At 54.3% G+C, this 17,859-nt stretch overlaps 1 protein-coding gene across 1 annotated transcript; it reads left to right on the forward strand.

Annotated features, from left to right (window-relative positions):
* Positions 1-3,078: 3,078 nt before the first annotated feature.
* On the forward strand, positions 3,079-9,437 carry IHH (Indian hedgehog signaling molecule). Its single transcript, XM_057746215.1, has 3 exons — positions 3,079-3,614; positions 6,013-6,274; positions 8,010-9,437. Exons 1-3 carry the CDS (start codon positions 3,303-3,305, stop codon positions 8,666-8,668), a joined length of 1,233 nt encoding a protein of 410 aa, XP_057602198.1. The 5' UTR covers positions 3,079-3,302; the 3' UTR covers positions 8,669-9,437.
* Positions 9,438-17,859: the final 8,422 nt, after the last annotated feature.

Genomic DNA, 17,859 nt, shown 5'->3' on the forward strand with positions numbered 1-17,859 from the left:
GGCAGCCAAGAAATGACCAAGGTCCTTAGGCCCCAATTTGGATTAAAAGTGCTCCAAGTTCACCGCTGTAGAAATTACAATGCCTCCAATCTCTGTCATTCTTTTCCGCTTCCTCCACTGAAGGAGATTGGACTGAAGCTGGTCTAAATTTGAGATTCAGATCTTGAATGGCCATTGTGTCCTGAGAAAAGATTATAGGTTTGGAGCAAAAAAGCTCTGGGTTCAAGTCTTGACTGTGGGGCCATAGGCAAGTTACTTTACTTCTAGAGCTTTAGAGCTGTACATTGGTAAAATGAGAATAATTGCTGTGCACAGAGGGTTGTTGTGAAGATTTTACTAAGTGCGTAAAGCACCTGTCATAGAGAAAGGACTAGATAAGTGTTAGCCCCAACCCGCTTCTCCCAGGACACACCCTGATCACTGCTCCTAAGTTATCCAGGCTGAGGAGGGTGTAGACTTAGTGGAGACCAATGTAAACCAACGAGGTTGCCCTGCTGTGGAAGCACCCCTGATGCCAAGCTATATCACACTGCATAAGTGATTCCTATTTGACGCTGATCAGATCTTTACTAGAGATTTGTATTCAACAGGATCACAGCTTAAGAGGAGAAATGAGAGGAAGAATGGTAACATTAATAAATGGTTATAAGGTAGAACCTCTGAGAGAAGCTTAAGAAATTGTCTTTCACTTGGAGAAAAGAAGATTGGAAGTGAATTTAACAACTCTTCAAGACCATGCATACAGGATAATAAGCAGGATAATGGCCCTAATCTCTATGGCCAAAAAAAAAAGGGAAGGAGTTGAATTTGCATTAGAGATGGAGGAAGAAAGATTGAATTTAAGGCAAAACTTCTCTAAAAAATTATTATTAAACACCGGGATAGGTGACCATGGAAGCCTGTGGGATTTTCTTTTTTGGACCTCTGAAAAACAGAGAACCCTTATTTGTCTGGATTGGGAGAGGTACTGACCTGGCTGAGTAGTGTGCCCCCTGAAATCCAAGCAGGAGAGAGGGAGGGGATGGGGAATATTGCATGGATATTTCTCAAACCCTGAAAAACATACCTTAAAGCACTTTGGAAACATTTAAGGAAAAGAAGCAATGTTACAGTAATCTGTGACTAGAAGACACATAATCTGAATGCAAATATAAGAACGAACATGGGGTGTGGGGAGGAAGTACAGGCAAAGGGAAGTAAAGAAAACCAGCCATTTTGTTTCTGAGTGACACACATCCCTCCACCCTGGTGGCACCATCCTAAATTCCCTTCTGTGGGCCTCAGTTTCCTTTTCTGTAATATGAAGTGCTTGGACTAAGCACTCTCTTTTGAGTCCCTTCCAATTCTGAATTTGTGTTCACAAAATTGATCCAGAGAAAATGTGAATACATCTGTGAAAAGCTACCAATGTCCGAAATCCAGGCTGTACTGGATGGCTGAGTGCTGCCCAGAGAGAGGGAGAGCCAATATGTCTGCATGGGTGAGGGCCTGGGCTCTGGGGTCAGTTGGTGCTGGGGGTGAGGGGGTGAATCCCTTAGCCAGGAGAAAGCTGCTTTACTTCTCTGAACTGCAAAATCTTCAGTTTTTTGGAAACTGAAAATTTCAAAGGGGGATGATAATAGCTCATTTGGAGTTGTAAGTTCAAGTTAGATAATGCAAGTAGAATGCTTAGTATAATAATATCTAATAGCTTCCATATATCAGGCACATAAGCAGTACCTATTGTATTAATATTCTTGAAATGAGAATTTTAAAACCTTTTATTTCTCACCCTTTTATTTCTATCTCTACTGAATTTGTAGAAAATATTGCAAACAAATCACATAATTTGTTGTGGTGGTGGTGTTGTTTGTCTTTAGCACACTTGTCTTTTTTTTTGTTTTAACAGAATGAATCCTAATTCATTCAGCTTTCCTGAATGTCATATTAAAACACACACAACCCATGTTTACATCTCTAACTGCCACCACTCATTCTCTGTCCCTTTTCATTTGTGAAGTAAAACTAAGAATAATTATTTAGCAGCTCCTGTGTGCCGCGACATTGAATCACTTTTTGTTTGTTTGTTTGTTTGCATTCTTAGCAAGTCCCGACCCCTGCGATCTGTGCCTGCCGGTCTTCAACGTGATCTGTCGAGGTTCTCCCGTATTCTGGTGATGTCACCATTTAACCGCTCTTCTCTATACCTTGGCCTATTCCTTCGCAACTTCATCTTGCTCCTTTTAGCAGTGTTTCCAACTCAACCCCCTCGTTTGACTCTTCATGAGGCCGGATGTCCCTCTCCCAGCTTCACATCGGGCGGCCGTGGGATGTGCACCGGGTTGATACAGAATTTCAGCTCCACCAAGCTGAGAGGGGGCGCCTTCTGGACCAGGGTGGGGCACCAGGTTATGAGCGGCCTCCTGCCTTTTGGGTTTACTTCCCCGCAGGGGACACCGTAGGCGGCTATGCGGTCCGGCCACTGCCCCCCGCCCCTCGCGTCCGGCCGCGCCGTGGGTTGCGGTCTCTGTGGGGGTGGCCGCTCCTGTAAGGGAGGTGTGCGCCTGGCGGGGCACCCCGGAGCCGCGGGGAGCCCAAAGGCGAGGCCAAGGCGGGGTGGGGCGCGTCCGGGCGGGGAGGGCAAACTCAGGCAGTGCAGGGGGCGCCGAGGGCAGCGGGCGGGCGGACGCGCGGCGGAGCAGCGAGCGGGACGAGGGCTGGCTAGTGCCGGGGCCGCCCGCCCGAGGGGGAGGAGGCTGTGCTGCCCTTGCCGCAGGTTTGCTGTCGAGCGCACAGGAGGCAGGGACATGGGTAGGGTGCGGTCTGCGCGGGGCCCGAGCCCGGATCTCTTCCATTTCCCCTCTCACTCGGCCCCGGGCTGCGCCGCAGACGGCAGCAGCTCCCGCTCCGCCCCAGCCGCCTGACCGCCGGGCCGGGGTGCTAACCGCGGGGCCCGCCAGCCCGCCGGCCCGGCCAGCCCAGCCCAGACCGGCGGCCCGCAGCCCCGCCGCCCGCCGCCCCCCGCCGCCGCCGCCGCGTTGCCAAAACAAACGGGCCGGCCTATTTATTGGCGGCCGGCGAGCCGGGCAGCTCAGAGTCGAGGCGCCGAGGGGGACAGAGCGCCGCCACCAGCCAGGGCCCCAGGCCCCCGCCCCGCACCTGAGTCCCGCCGGCCCTGCGCCGCGCCGCGCAGCCCATGGCGCCCCCACCTGGAGCCCCCCGGAGCCACCCGGACGCCTGAGCCCCCGCAGCGCTCCCGTCGACTCGCCCACCCATCGGCCCACCAGGCGTCCCCGCTCGCCGCTCTCCCGGGCTCCCCGGCCATGTCTGCCGCCCGGCTCCGGCCCCGACTGCGGTTCTGCCTGCTCCTGCTGCTGCTGCTGGTGCCGGCGGCGCGGGGCTGCGGGCCGGGCCGGGTGGTGGGCAGCCGTAGGCGGCCGCCGCGCAAGCTCGTGCCGCTCGCGTATAAGCAGTTCAGCCCCAACGTGCCCGAGAAGACCCTGGGCGCCAGCGGGCGCTACGAAGGCAAGATCGCGCGCAGCTCGGAGCGCTTCAAGGAGCTCACCCCCAACTACAATCCCGACATCATTTTCAAGGACGAGGAGAACACCGGCGCCGATCGCCTCATGACCCAGGTGAGCGCGACCCGCCCTCGCAGGGCGCCGCCGCCGAAGCACCGCCACCTGCCCGGCCCTACCCGCCCCCTGGCACCTTTCCTTGACTGGCTGGCACGCCCCCGGCACCTGCCCCTCTCGCCAAGATGGGCCGGCTGGGGTCCCGGCGGAGTGTTGGCATTCACCGAGCCCGCCGGAGGCTGTGAGAAGAGCTCCCCGCTGCCAAGAGCCACAGCCCAGCCGGTTGGCGGTGGCCCCTCTGCACCGGAGTGCTGGCAGCTTAGGTCAGACGCGGCACCTGGAGGTCCCTCTAACCGACTGCCTCCTGCGCCTCCGGGATGCACCAGTCCCTCCCGACCTAACCTTCCGCACGGCTGCGCCCCTTTCATTTCGAGGCGATTCGGCGCCCCCGAGGAGAAGAAGCTCCGGGCGCGGAGGGCCGCACTGGCCTTTCCTCCCCGCGCGCTCTCGGTTCGCTGCGCTGCCCCCTCCTGGAGCAGCGTCCCGGCGGGGTCTGGGTCTGAGAAACAGCGGGGAATAGTAGAGCCAGGATTTGGAGGTGCGGAAGGGAACTTGCCGGGCAAGCCCACGTGCCTGTCCCGGGAGCTGAGCGGCGCAGCTGCAGTTGAAGGATGGGGTGCCGGGCCTCCCGGCTCTGAGAACGAACTTGCGGGGTCCCTGGGTTTCGTGGCGGGGATGGATTGAAAGAGAGGGGCAGGGATGCCGGACAGCCCTACAGCAGAGCTAACTTTAGTCTCTGCGTGCTCGGAACGAGACCGGCGCTGAACTCAAGCGCCTCGAGAGTGGGTAGGGGGTGGGGGGCGGCGAGCAAACTTTCTTCCCTGCGGCTGGGTTCGCAAGGGGAAGAGACCTACATCCCCTTCCACAGTGGTCTCCTGGGGCTTCCACCGCAAGCAGGCGGCCTGCTTTCTAGGTGCTTTGGGTAGGGCAGCTAGACCACGGCCCTCAGCATGCGCCCTGGCGCCGGGGCTGGCCGGCCCGTGTCGGGGCGAAGGTTGGCTGGTGGCCGGGCCGGGCCGGGCGCCGAGGAATGCAGATAAGGATCCGGGCCACGGGCTGGGCAATCATTGACAGCGCGTGCCCGGGCTCTGGACCCGAGGAGGGGAGGGGTGGGGGGAGAGGGGCGGGGAGCACGGGCCGCGGAGCGGACATAGGTGGGTGGCGAGAAGCCTGGCGGTAAGGATCTCGCGGAGCTCCCTCCCCGGGCAGTGAGCACCCCCAGCTAGATTGCAGCCTGGGAGAACCGACAGGGCCTTGGGTTTTAGCCGCTACTGGCTCCTGGGAGACCGAGTCCAAGGGTCTGTGGGGCCCGGGCTCTGAGGGGTGGGGGTAGGTTGAGATATGGGCTGCCTGCACTTCTCAGCGCCTGGCACTTCAGAGTGAAGGACTGTGGAAGGGCCCCTCTCCCCTAGGCCCCTCCCCCCAGTCAACTGCGGGGTCCCTTGGGCTCCAGTCACGAAGGGAGCCAGCATAGACGGTGATCTCTGCAGTCCTTCCCCCAGGGCGCGGCTCGCCTCCCACTCCATGGGAGGCGGAGCATGAAGCCGGCTCCGAGATCCCACGCTCTTTCTCGGGTCCCTTCCTAGACAGCGGCGGAGCAGAGCTGCGGAGGGCTCCCAACTCAGGGAGAACTTTGCCTGGGCTTATCCATCCGCAGCGCACCCCTTGCAGCGGGAGATGATCCTCGTGGTCTTCCATCTGGCCAGGCCAGGCGCTAGCCTTTACACCAGCTTCTGGTTCCCGGGCTGCCGCCTCCCCGGAGCGGGTGCCGGCGGCTTTTGGTTCAAGAGGGTCCCAGCAGGAATGCTCTGTGGCGCCGAGGGATCCAGGCAGGCTTGGGATTCCCTTCCAACACACCCCAGGCTGCGGAGGCGCTCCGCACCTGCCCGTGCCTGCCGCGCCCTGGCCACTTCGGGGGCCTCAGCCCTGGGGCTACGGTGACACCTACTGGGCACCTTGAGCCTTGCACGCCTAGCAGGCCGGCTGCAGGCAATCGGCTCCGCTACCACCTGTATCCTCCAGGCCGCAGGCGGTCCCTGGTCCCTGTTGACACTGTGAGACCGAGGGACCCGGAGCTCAAAAGGTGGAGCCCTGTCTGTGCAGGGGTCAGTAACCCCAGCAGGACAGAGAGAGAACTTAGAGAAAAGCCCCCAAGGATGAGCGGATCGACGCGCCCTCCAGATTTGTGGCGCCACTGCGCGGTCCAGGTCCCTGGGACAGCCGATGCTAGAATGGAAGGAAGCACTTTAGGGCTCTCGGTTGCTAAAAGAGGGATAGAGCACCTTCCCGGGTTTCCCGACTCCAGCGAGTGCAGTAGGAGAGTGAGGGGGCGAGGCTGCGCCGTAACCTGCACGCGGGCCGGCTCCTCCCCCTGACTCGGCTCGCTTTCCTCTGGCAGCGCTGCAAGGATCGCCTGAACTCGCTGGCCATCTCGGTGATGAACCAGTGGCCTGGGGTGAAGCTGCGGGTGACCGAGGGCTGGGATGAAGACGGTCACCACTCGGAGGAGTCACTGCATTATGAAGGCCGCGCGGTGGACATCACCACGTCGGACCGCGATCGCAATAAGTACGGACTGCTGGCGCGCTTGGCAGTGGAGGCCGGCTTCGACTGGGTGTATTACGAGTCCAAGGCCCACGTGCACTGCTCCGTCAAGTCCGGTGAGCCGCTGCCTGGGGGCTGGGCCCGGGGCCGGGGCCGCAGGGCGTGGGCAGGCCGTGCTGGGCCCGCGGGGGCCAAGAAGGTGAAGAGGCCCACCCAGGGATGGAGGCGGGGACCCCGGGGAAGAGGACGACCGCGGCGCTCCCCGCTGCTGCTCCTGACCACCTGCTCAACCCGTGCCTGATAGTGTCATGGCAGGAGCCTAGGGAGACAGGGCCCTGTCCCAGCGATGCTGGGTGCTGACCTGGCCGTCCACAGTCCAGAGCCTGCCACAGGAGGTGCAAGACAGAGCAAGCTGGCCAGATGGAGGAAGCCAGGCTGACAGAGACGGCCTCCCCACCCAGTGTGGTGCAGAACGCTAGGCGGGGGATGGGGCCAGGGGCCAGAGTGTGCCCAGAGGCCACCGTGCCTGACCAGGAGCCAGGAGCCCAGAGGTTCAGAACCCACAGCCCAGCTGCAGGTCAGACCCTTTAAGGCACCATGTACGCTCCTCTCGGGGGCACAGGTGTCCCCAGCCTCTCCTTCAGGGCCCTGAAGCTGGACATTTGGGGGCAAAGCCAGCCATGAGGGCAAGAATAAACAGAGTGGACTTAATAAAGTGGATTTTCCCAGATTGGCCGCCTTGTTGATCAGAATTGGCAGGCACTGGGGCCTCGGCCCCTCCCTCAAATCTTGTAAACGTCCCTGTCACCTGCACTGAACCCAATCATGGATGCTGCAAACAGTTCCTGTGTGACTGGCAGCGTGGTGCCCCCTTGCTCGCTGCAGGCTCAGCCCTCCATGTTGGCCCCATGCAGCCGTCACACTCACAGACGCGGTGGCGCACTGAGACCAGGCTGCCTTTTACTAGTCCTGATCCCACCCGGGCTCACAGTCGTGACCCCATCCTGACCTTTCCCCTCAGCCCTTCCCTGCCGACTGTATCTACTTCAAGTCACATCAGCCCTTCACCTGCAAACATCGGCCCAGTGCCAGCTCCTAGAGAGGCCACTTTCATCACTTCTGACCCCCAAACACTATTCTGCATCCCACCCACTGATGCTATTGTGTCCTGTCCCCGCAAAAGGACCCAGCACATGAACTGAAGACGGTGATTTCATCCATGCCACTGAGCCACGCCCTGGCCTGGCCAGTCACTCGGAGCTTCCCCAGGAGTCTGTACTCTCGCCACTGACTGATCCTCCTCTCCCTTGGACTATAGACTCCAAGGGTCAGTTCGGCACAGAACTTGGGGTGTCAGTCCAAGAGGGCAATTTGAGGGGGCATCTGAGCAATGGGTGAGAAACAATGGAACATCCAGGCCCCAGAGAGGCTAAGTGACTTGCTTTCTCCATGAAGCTGCAGCTTTTGGGTGTCAAGTCACAGCTGACCACTGCCGGGCTCAGCTGACCTCTGGCCTCTCTGACTGCTTCACAGCCTTGTCAGGATTGGGGGCAGATGGAGGTGCTTCGCCTGGGCTTCAGGAGGACCACTTCCCTCACACTCACTGGGTCTTGGAGCCCCAATATGCTCCTCTCATCCACAAAGCATTAGGCTGAGGAGGAGGGCAGAAGATCACACTGTGGGCTGGGGGTGGGTTCAAAGCTGCATGGAAATTGGGGGGCAGGGGACAGGATATGGTGATGGGGGGGCAGCCTGGGAGCAAGAGGAACTCCGGCTGGGCTGGGGAGGGATGCTGTGACTGGGAAATCGAACTCAATAGCAGTAATGCCTTCATGTCCCCTCTTCCCACAGAGCACTCGGCCGCGGCCAAGACAGGCGGCTGCTTCCCTGCTGGAGCCCAGGTGCGCCTGGAGAGTGGGGCACGTGTGGCCTTGTCAGCTGTGAGGCCGGGAGACCGAGTGCTGGCCATGGGGGAGGATGGGAACCTCACCTTCAGCGATGTGCTCATTTTCCTCGATCGCGAGCCCGACAGGCTGAGGGCCTTCCAGGTCATCGAGACCCAGGACCCCCCGCGCCGCCTGGCACTCACACCTGCCCACCTGCTGTTCACGGCCAACAATCATACAGAACCAGCTGCCCACTTCCGGGCCACATTTGCCAGCCAGGTGCAGCCCGGCCAGTACGTGCTGGTGGCTGGGGTGCCAGGCCTGCAGCCTGCCCGAGTGGCAGCTGTCTCCACACACGTGGCCCTTGGGGCCTACGCCCCATTAACGAGGCATGGGACACTGGTGGTGGAGGATGTGGTGGCCTCTTGCTTCGCGGCTGTAGCTGACCACCAGCTGGCTCAGTTGGCCTTCTGGCCCCTGCGACTGTTTCACAGCTTGGCGTGGGGTAGCTGGACCCCCGGGGAGGGTGTGCACTGGTACCCCCAGCTACTCTACCGCCTGGGACGTCTCTTGTTGGAAGAGGGCAGCTTCCACTCACTGGGCATGGCCGGGGCAGGGAGCTGAAAGGATCCCTCGACTGCCCTCCCATAACTGCCCAGATGGGTCCAAAAGCCTCCCTGTCAGGAGGGCACTGGCCCTGGAAGGGACCTGAGCGGGGACACTGGTTTCCGCCATCTCCTCCACCACAGAGATACATCATCAGGACTTGACTGGGCAATGCCAGCGTCCCTCACCCCCACCTTGGTGTAGTGACAAAGCTGCAGGCTGAGCTGGCAATGGGGGGAGGTCTCTCCTTCCGTCCTAGAGACCCGTGGGTCCCAACCCAGCCAGCTCTCACGACGATTTTCATACCTGCCCCCCCTAATGGGGAGGGCTCATTCCATCCATCTTAAGCCCCTCGTAGGTGGGCTTGCACCTCCGTTGATGCTGCTAGATTCCCTGGGAGCCAGCAGGGAGCTGGCTGGACTCAATACTGCCCAGAACTGAGAAGACTGCAGGGTGGGGCAGCCAGCCTGGCCACCCTGAGGCATGACCTTCCTCTCTGGCCACACTCCTTGGAACACATCCAGAGACTGTCGCTGTCCGTGTACAGAGTTTTGTGTTCCAGCCAATGTGATCATAGTGCCCGGGACTGGGGGAGGGGGCTGGATGTCCTTCTCACCCCTGCCCAGGCTATACATTCCCATTTCTGCTGAACCATGACCCACACCACCTCCTCCGGTCAGTCTCCCCCACCTTATTTATTGGCGCTGCGGGGGAAGCCCATGGGAAAATTTGGGGGATGTTTTGGTCTTTTCTTCATTTTGTAATAAAAATTATTTAAGTTGTTAGAGCCCTAGTGTCCAGGGTGCTGAGTAGGGCCGCTGTAGCCCGGGACTCTGGGTGGGGCTTTCCAGGGCTGTGCTCGCCTTCCTCCAAGGACAAACCCTCCAGAGCTCCCACCCCCTCTGTGGGTCCTTTCTTGACCAGTAGGTCTGCAAAGTCTCAACAGAGAGCTGTGGCCTGTGCCAGGCAAGGCCTATGCATGCTGATCCCAAAGTTTGCCCTAAACACAGTTAGACCAGAGAAAGAACTGATGTAACTAACTCATGGTCATTTCATCCATCTAGAACCATCTCCTTGTGCCCGATTTAAGGTGCTTTCCCTGCTTATTCTGGTCTTTCTCAGGGCCTGAGTTTCTGATTTTTCACAGTGGATAATGAACCATGGTATGAAAAGATTGTGTAGAATTCACACCTACCTTGTGGCCCATCTTGACTTCTGTAAGTCAGGGGTCCCTAACCTAGCAGTTCTCAAACTTCAGAATTATCTGGGCAGCTTGTTTAAAAATGATTCCTGGTACCACTTCCAGGATTCTGCTTTAATAGATCCAGATTGAGGCCCAGTAACTTATTTTTACAAATATCCCAAACATGGCAGGTAGTCCATAGACCACACTTTGAAAAACGCTTAGTCTAAAGGATGCCAGTTTATTGCCAAGACAGGAGGACCCCCTTCTTCATTTTCACTTGGTCTCTGCATCCCATGGCAGGTTTTTCTGTACTCACTATAGACCATCTGAGACTCCCAGGTCCATTGATACAATTGTTAAATTTTCAGGAATGTTGTGAGCCAGGTGAAATAGGCCATAGCGGGAGTATTTACACTATAGAAATTGGCATATGCTACAAATTAGGGCTCCCCTGACCATGGGGAGCCAGTTGTTAAAGGAAACCCCTGCCCAGGTGCTATCCTCTGACAGAGACTTCTGTGTTAGAAGTGGCAGCATTGGGGGTGGGGGGGGGACATGACCGCCCAGACTCCTACCTTACCATTCCCCCTTCCATGGAGGAAAACCCCAGAGAAAACTTCGTTGTCCTGGAAACTGTGTCATCTGGGAGCAGTAGGCTCCTACAGGCTCTAATGACAACTGCTGTCATTTAATGAAAACTAACCATTGCCAGGCATTGTTCTAAGTGCTTTACACGTAGCACCCACTTCATTTTCATAACAAGCCTATGCAGTATATACTGTAATCTTACCATTTTCCAGATGAGAACACAGAAGTATGGGGAGGTTAAATAATTTGCCCAAGATTATGCAGCAAGTGACAGAATCAGGATTTGAACCCATGCATCTGGCTCGCAGGTCCACTGTTCTTACCACAAGGCTTCTCCCTTGGTGAACTTGGGTCCTTTCCAGAAGGCACTCTCAGCATTTCAGGACTGGAAACCTGTTTTGTCAGACCACCTAGAGTATACTGTTCATCACCTTGTGGCAGATTCTCAAGGACCAGGCTCCTAGGGACCAGAGCATCTATGAACTCATTTGCAGTGAGAAACAAAAGGTCAAAATCAGGAGGCTTTCCTCCATTCATTTGCACATTCTTTCTTTTATAGAAATTTTGCATGGTAGGGGAGAGGTTCAGGGTTGGAGCGGTAGAGAGAGAGAGATTGAGGCTCTCCCCTATGGAGGGCCTACTTGCCTCTCCTTCGGGGCCTGGGCACACTTTGTCCTGCAGATACAGAGCGATTTGGTGTCTGTCCCTAGACCTTTCTGTTCTATAAGAGCCTCCTCAGGAAATGCATTTATTCTTCAGACAGAGATGGCTGCAAAGATTCAGAAAAATATTTTGAATTCAGAAAAACACTTTGGTCGAAAGACGAACCTTGGGGTAGAGATGACGCCTTGCAGTTTTTTTGAGAATAGTGTCTCAGAACTGTGGTGACAGTGCCAGCTGGATGAGTAAAGACAGCCTGGAAAGTCATCCTCCACTTCTACAGTGTGATGGCCTTAAATCCTCCCATTAGAACCCAGAACCCAGTTTGCTTATCCTTTGTGCGAGGCTGAGGCCCAGAGGAAGGTCAACCATACTGCCCAGGCCCAGACAGCCTCTGGCCCTATGCCTGACTTTCCTCTTGGGCTCGACCCCTAAGGTGGCTGCATCCACAATGGTCATTGCTTGGTCATTGTTTGCTGGACACCCTTGTGCCAGGAACTGTGTCAGAATGAGGGCAAGAGGCAGTCCCTGTCCGCAGTGAAATCCCAGGTGGCAGGGAGCAGCATGGGGAGATGAATGTCTGCATCATATGTTGAGTGTTGTGGCTGACATCCTCACAGGCGCTGTGGGAGTACCATGGAGATGCTGGGAACTAGGAAGTCTTCCTAGAGGTGAGGATGCTGCAGGTAGAGCAAGCAGGAGTTTCCATGGCAGCTAAGTAAAGGAAGGGATCCAGGCTGAGTATGTGACAAATGCAAAGGCTCGGAGGGACCAGCTTCAGGTCAGCATCTCAAAGCCATTTGGTGCAGGTGGGCGTGGTGAAGCTGATGTAGAGAGGTGGTAGGAGTTAGATGACACAGATCCTTGTGTTCTCCAAGTTTGGACTTTATCTTGAGGGCTTTGGGAGCATCTAGGAGGTTTGAAGTCTGGAAAGTTTGCAGCTAGTTTGTTTCAGAAAGCTCACCGGGCTGCACTGTGGAGCACAGACCAGAGAGGCAGCTGTGGAAGCAGGAGTCCATTCGCTGGGGAAAGAAGTTGGTAACTGGACTGAAGAGGTGGCTGTGGGATCAGAAAGGTGACAGATTGTAGACATTTAGACAGTAGAATGACCAGGACTTGAAGCCATTTCAGATGAACAATGAGGGCAAGGAAAGAGCCCACATCAACTTTGGGTTCTTAAACATGAGATTCAGCTCCCCAACCCTTGACCTTGGTCCTTCTCTGGCCTTAGTGTCTGCACCTGCAAGAATGTGTCCAGGGCTTTCTTGCCCACATAGATATCCTCTCTTCTCATTGCCCAAAGCTGGTCTACCTGGGTTCAAGGGGCCCTTCAGGCTCTTGTTCTCTCTGCTTGCATCCCCACCCCTACCCCGGACGTGCATGGAGAGGAGACTCAGAGTAAGCCCTGATAGCCCGGTCCAGGCAAGGTGCAGGACCACGCTGAGGACTTCCCTGGTGACCCAGTGGCTAAGACTCCACACTCCCAATGCAGGGGGCCCAGGGTTCAATCCCTGGCCAGGTAACTCAATCCCACATGCTGCAACTAAGAGTTCACATGCTGCAACTAAGATCCTGCACCCTACAACAAAGATCCAGTGTGCCACAACCAAGACCCGGCATGGCCAAATAAATAAATATTAAAAACAAACAAACAAACAAACAAAAACAACCACACTGAAGTCACAAGTCCCTGGGGAGACCTGGCATGTGGGGGTGCAGGAGACAAAGTAGGGGAGCCTCCTGGCTGTGAGCCCTCTGAAATTCCCTGGGCAGACTGCCCACAACATGGGGACCACTTCCCCTGCCTTCCCTTGTCTCTATGAGGTCTCTTCTCAGGTACCTATCCCCAAGCTGTCCTTGCAGCCTCCCCTCTCGTTTGGAAAGACCCTATCACCACTGGGCGTGGCTCTTCCGAAGCCCTGTCCCCAACTCCCACCCGAAGGGGCTGCCTGTGATACAGCTTCTGACAGTGAGCAGCGCTGTGCTGGGAAGGGCTGAGCCAATGAGCCGATGCAGCAATCCTTTAGGCAGCCAGGCCTGCTGTTAGCACCTGTAGCCCCAGGATGGGAACCGGAAATAAGTGACCCTCCATTAAAAATCTTAGCAAAACATGCCTTCAGGAGATGCAACTAGAAAAGGCAACTCTCCCGGCCTGGTGCCAGGAAGTCTGTTTAGGAGAAAGCCTCACACTGACGGCACCTGGGCATGCAGAACGTCTGGATTTCAGGCCCCGCCCTTTTGTCTGCCCAGCCTAGAGTCCCTGGGCAGTGCACAACTCGTACAGCCCTAAGCTCTGGCCCCGATGGGCCTGGGCCTCTGCTAGGCTCAGGCAGATTCTGCGGGTGGTGGACGTTTGGAGAGAAGTTCCCTACAGTGTCGCATGGGAGGGAGTGGGGAGAGATGAACAGGGGTGCAGATGGGATGTGTAATGTCTGGGGGCTTCCTGGAAGTGGTTTGGGGCTGGGCATATGTGACTTGGGCAAGAACGGTGGATGGGTCGTTGGGAGCAGATGCATGGAGGAGATGTATACGGCACACTCAAGGACTGGGAGCCAGTGTGATCGGGGCTTAAAGGTGCCAGGATGGGAAATGGAAGTAGGGAAGGAGAAATGCTTCACCCTGTAAAAGGGGCAGAGGTGAGGGCCTGGTGAGAAGTGCTGGAGCAGGAAACACCCCAAAGAAGGAATGGAGGCCCTCAGTGGGGAGCACAGGCCCTGCTCCCCGGCTCAGAGGGTGCTTTGGCCAGGTGTTGGAAGACTGTGGCAGGTGTTGGTGGTGGCAGGTCTCCCAACACATGCCCTCTGCCCCCGGGGTGGAGCGCACCTCCCAGAGCTCAGGCCCACATCCCACACCCCAGTCTTGTTCTCAAAGCTTCTTTGTTCTACTGGGCCAAGCTGTGGCCAGCCCAGATCTGATAAGGCCATGTAGGGCAGATAGCGGCCCCACCCTGCAAGCCTGTGCAGCCTCAAGCCACACCCAGGTTGCTTTGCACGCACAGGGCATAGATGCAGGGGCCTTCTCACCCAGGTTGGGGTTGGGGAGCCTCAACCTCTGGGCTTGCCCACCCTGCAGTCCAGTTAAGACCCCTCTCATATGCTTGGGGAAGCAGGATGAGGGAATTATCCCCCATTTCAGAGATAAATAAACTAAGTCTCCAAGAGGGAAAATGGCTTGTCCACAGCTATTTCTTCCACAATCAGGAGCATCAATTGCTAGGTCTGCTATTTATTTATCTGGCCGGGCTGCTTGGCATCTAAGCCCGCGCACCACAACTACTGAGGCCACATACCTCAACTAGAGAGAAAACTCACATGCCACAACTAAAGAGAAGCCCATGTGCTACAACGAACAGTCTGCCCCCGCGCAGCAAGGAAAGATCCCCCATGCCACAATGAAGATCCCACAAGCCGCAATTAAGACCCAATGCAGCCAAAAGAAAAAAAAAATTCCTAACAACCTGTGAAATGAGGTTATTCGCCCAGAGAGGTGAAGACATTTTCCCAAAGTCACACAGTAACAGAGTCCAGACCAGAACTCAGGTCCCTTGCAGTGGCAAAGTGAGGGAGGTGGGAACAGGTGAGTTACCCACCTCAGAGGAATGGGACGAATGCACTCTCAGCCTCCACCTAAAAGATCTGATAGGGCTGGCTGTGGTGGCCAAGAACATTCCAGGAAGGTGGTCCTGGAAAAACAATGTTCTAGATGCTGTGAGGGGAATCTCATTTTGATGGGAGTAGCTTTGGTTAAAATATGTCCACAAATTATTTGACACTCCTCTTCCCTTGAATGTGGCCTGAGTCTAAGTCAGAAAAGGACATGTAGCTTCTGCCTGGTTCTACCCTGAGCTTGCCAAGCTGGAAAGGCTATGGATAGGTCTTCCTAGCCATAGCCTAGCTGAGCTTCCAGCAGACAGCCAGCATCAGTCATCAGCTATGGGAATGCATCATCTTGAAGGTCTGGTCCAGTGAGTCTTCAAGAGGCTGCAGCCCTGGCCAACATCTGACTGCGACTGTATGAGAGAGTCCAAGTAAGAATTGCCTGATCAAGCCCTTCCTGAATTCCTGATTCACAAAATCATAAGCAAAATAAAACAGTTGTTTGAAATCTTGATGTAATTCCTTACATCAATTTTTTACATCTTTCTTAATTTCTTTTTTTTAAAATTTATTTATTTATTTATTTATTTATTTATTTAATTGGCTGTATTGGGTCTTTTTTGCTGTGCACGGTCTTTCTTTAGTTGTGGTGAGTGGGGGCTACTCTTCATTGCGGTGCATGGGCTCCTCATTGCCGTGGCTTCTCTTGTTGCGGAGCACAGGCTCTAGGTGTGTGGACTTCAGTAGTTGCAGCACATGGGCTCAATAGTTGCGGCTCACGGGCTCTAAAGCACAGTCTCAATAGTTGTGGCACACGGGCTTAGTTGCTCCGCAGCATGTGGGATCTTCCCGGAGTAGGGAGCGAACCCATGTCCCCTGCATTGGCAGGCAGATTCTTAATCACTGCGCCCTAGGAAGCCCCATCTTTCTTAATTTCTACACAGCAATAGTAACCAGAATAAAGGGCAAAGAGGGAATAGAATTTGATGAAGCCAACTCCTGAGGCTTTCCAGAAGCCTTTAAAATACTTTTACATAAAAGCTTTTTTAAAATGGAGTCTCCATGAGACTGGAGGAGGTGTGGTGCTTCTTCATCTTCTAAAGGGCAGTGTGAGAAGACACACTGACCTGGAATAAACTCAGGGCACAGAGAGACAAAGGAGAGGTTTGGAAAAGCACGTCTTTCCACACACAATTGATTGAAAGAATGCTGTGTGTCTACTCGGATAGCAGGATCTCTGGTGATAGCAAACTCTTGGAGGAGTGAAGAGCCTTCTGAAAGGAAGGAAGTTCTTGGATCTGTGCTAGTGGGTGGCAAGAAGTTATACATGGCTGAATAAGGAATGCTACTAGAGATTTTAAAACCAAAATGCTAGATGTTGAAGAAAGTGCTCAATGTTTGGGGCCAGACCTGATAAGGGGTTGGATATTCCCGTGGACAGTCGCTGGCCATGTTTTCTCAGAGGGCCCCTGCAAGCTGAAACTTGCGGGGCCTTGACAAGAAGGTCCATGAAAACGAATTGAGAAGTACCCTGTTACTCTCATAAACTCCAGGTCGGTCTGCATCTGGCTTCTGCACATGGCTCTAAATGCCCAACTTAAGAAAACTCAGGGGAATTCCCTGGCAGTCCAGTGGTTAGGACTCTGTGCTTTCACTGCCAAGGGCCTGGGTTTGATCCATGGTCAGGGAACTAAGATCCCACAAGCTGCATGGCGTGGCCAGAAAGAAAGAAAGACAGAAAAAAGAATGTATACACACACACACACACACACACACACACACACACACACACAAAAGAAAACTCAGAGGAAAGTGACCAGGCAGGTGATGGAGAATGAGTATGGCTCAGGGGAGTGACTGGGAGTGTACAGGTGGATGGGTTATGGTGAGGACAGGTTTCTTGGCTCCGAACACTTAATTCTAGAGAAGCAAAAGATGGGCATATTCAAAATCTAATAAAGAGGAGAAAAGAACAAGCTTACAGTGGAGAATCCTGGCAGACACCACTCTAGCCAAATGATCAAAGCTGACATCCCCAATAATACATACTGACACAATGTACCCTCCGATAGCATGCACTGAGAAGGGCCTATAACTCTGTGTTATGCTTCCCAATAACGCACATCTTACTCTAATCATGAGAAACAAAATCAGATTGAGGGATATTCTACAAAATAATTGACAGTACTCTTCAAAAGAATCAAGGTCATGAAAGACAAGGAAAGACTCAGGAAATGTCCCAGGTGGGAGACTGAATTCGATACTGAAACATGTAAAGGACAAGAGTGGACAAACTTGTGAAATCTAAATAAATTCTATACTTTAGTTAACAGTATTAGTGTACCAATGTTAATTTCTTCTTTTTGAAAAGTGTCCTATGATCATGTAAGATGTTAACCTAAGGGGTAACTAGATGAAGGGTTTATGAGAACTGCCTGTACTATTTTTGTGTACATCTAAAATTAACTCAAAAATTTTAAAACACAAAAAAATCTAATAAAGAGAGAATCTCAGGGACCAAAGGTGGGCTTCCTTATCATCTCTGAAGTCCAAGCCAACTTTCCCAACCAAAGGATGCCAGCTACACTAAGCTGGTGGTCATATTATAACACCCTTACTTGAGAGAGGACCCTCATCAGAAACGGATTGGAGGGCTTCCCTGGTGGCACAGTGGTTAAGAATCCACCTTTCAATGCAGGGGACACAGGTTCCAGCCCTGGTCTGGGAAGGTCCCACATGCCATGGAGCAACTAAGTCCATGCACCACAACTACCGAGCCTGCACTCTAGAGCCTGTGAGCCACAACTACTGAAGCCCACTCTCCCCAATTACTGAAGCCCACTCTCCACAATGAAGAGTAGCCCCTGCTCTCCGCAACTACAGAAAGCCCACACACAAAAATGAAGACCCAACGCAGCCAATAAATAAAAGTAAATAAATAAATAAATAAATAAATAAGTAAAAAAAAAAAGAAACTGATTGGGAAAGCGTTTGAGGAATTAAATAGCGTGGAAAGTCACAGAATAATAGTGTTCTTCATTTATTCAGAACATATAATGTGCCAGGCACTGTAGTAAGTTCTTCAAATCTTTTATCCACTTAAACTTTACGACCTTTGAGGTAGCTGTTAAAATTTTCACTGTTGACAGAAGAGGAGGCTGAGTCTTATGGAAATGGAT

Source organism: Hippopotamus amphibius, chromosome 8, assembly GCF_030028045.1.
Source record: "Hippopotamus amphibius kiboko isolate mHipAmp2 chromosome 8, mHipAmp2.hap2, whole genome shotgun sequence".
NCBI classification, from domain to species: domain Eukaryota; kingdom Metazoa; phylum Chordata; class Mammalia; order Artiodactyla; family Hippopotamidae; genus Hippopotamus; species Hippopotamus amphibius.

Bases quoted from the DNA above. Each gene is read 5' to 3' on its own strand.
- IHH (XM_057746215.1), top strand. From the start codon at position 3,303: ATGTCTGCCGCCCGGCTCCGGCCCCGACTGCGGTTCTGCCTGCTCCTG. The intron at 3,615-6,012 runs GTGAGCGCGACC...TTCCTCTGGCAG, and splicing joins CCGATCGCCTCATGACCCAG to CGCTGCAAGGATCGCCTGAA. The intron at 6,275-8,009 runs GTGAGCCGCTGC...CTCTTCCCACAG, and splicing joins GCACTGCTCCGTCAAGTCCG to AGCACTCGGCCGCGGCCAAG.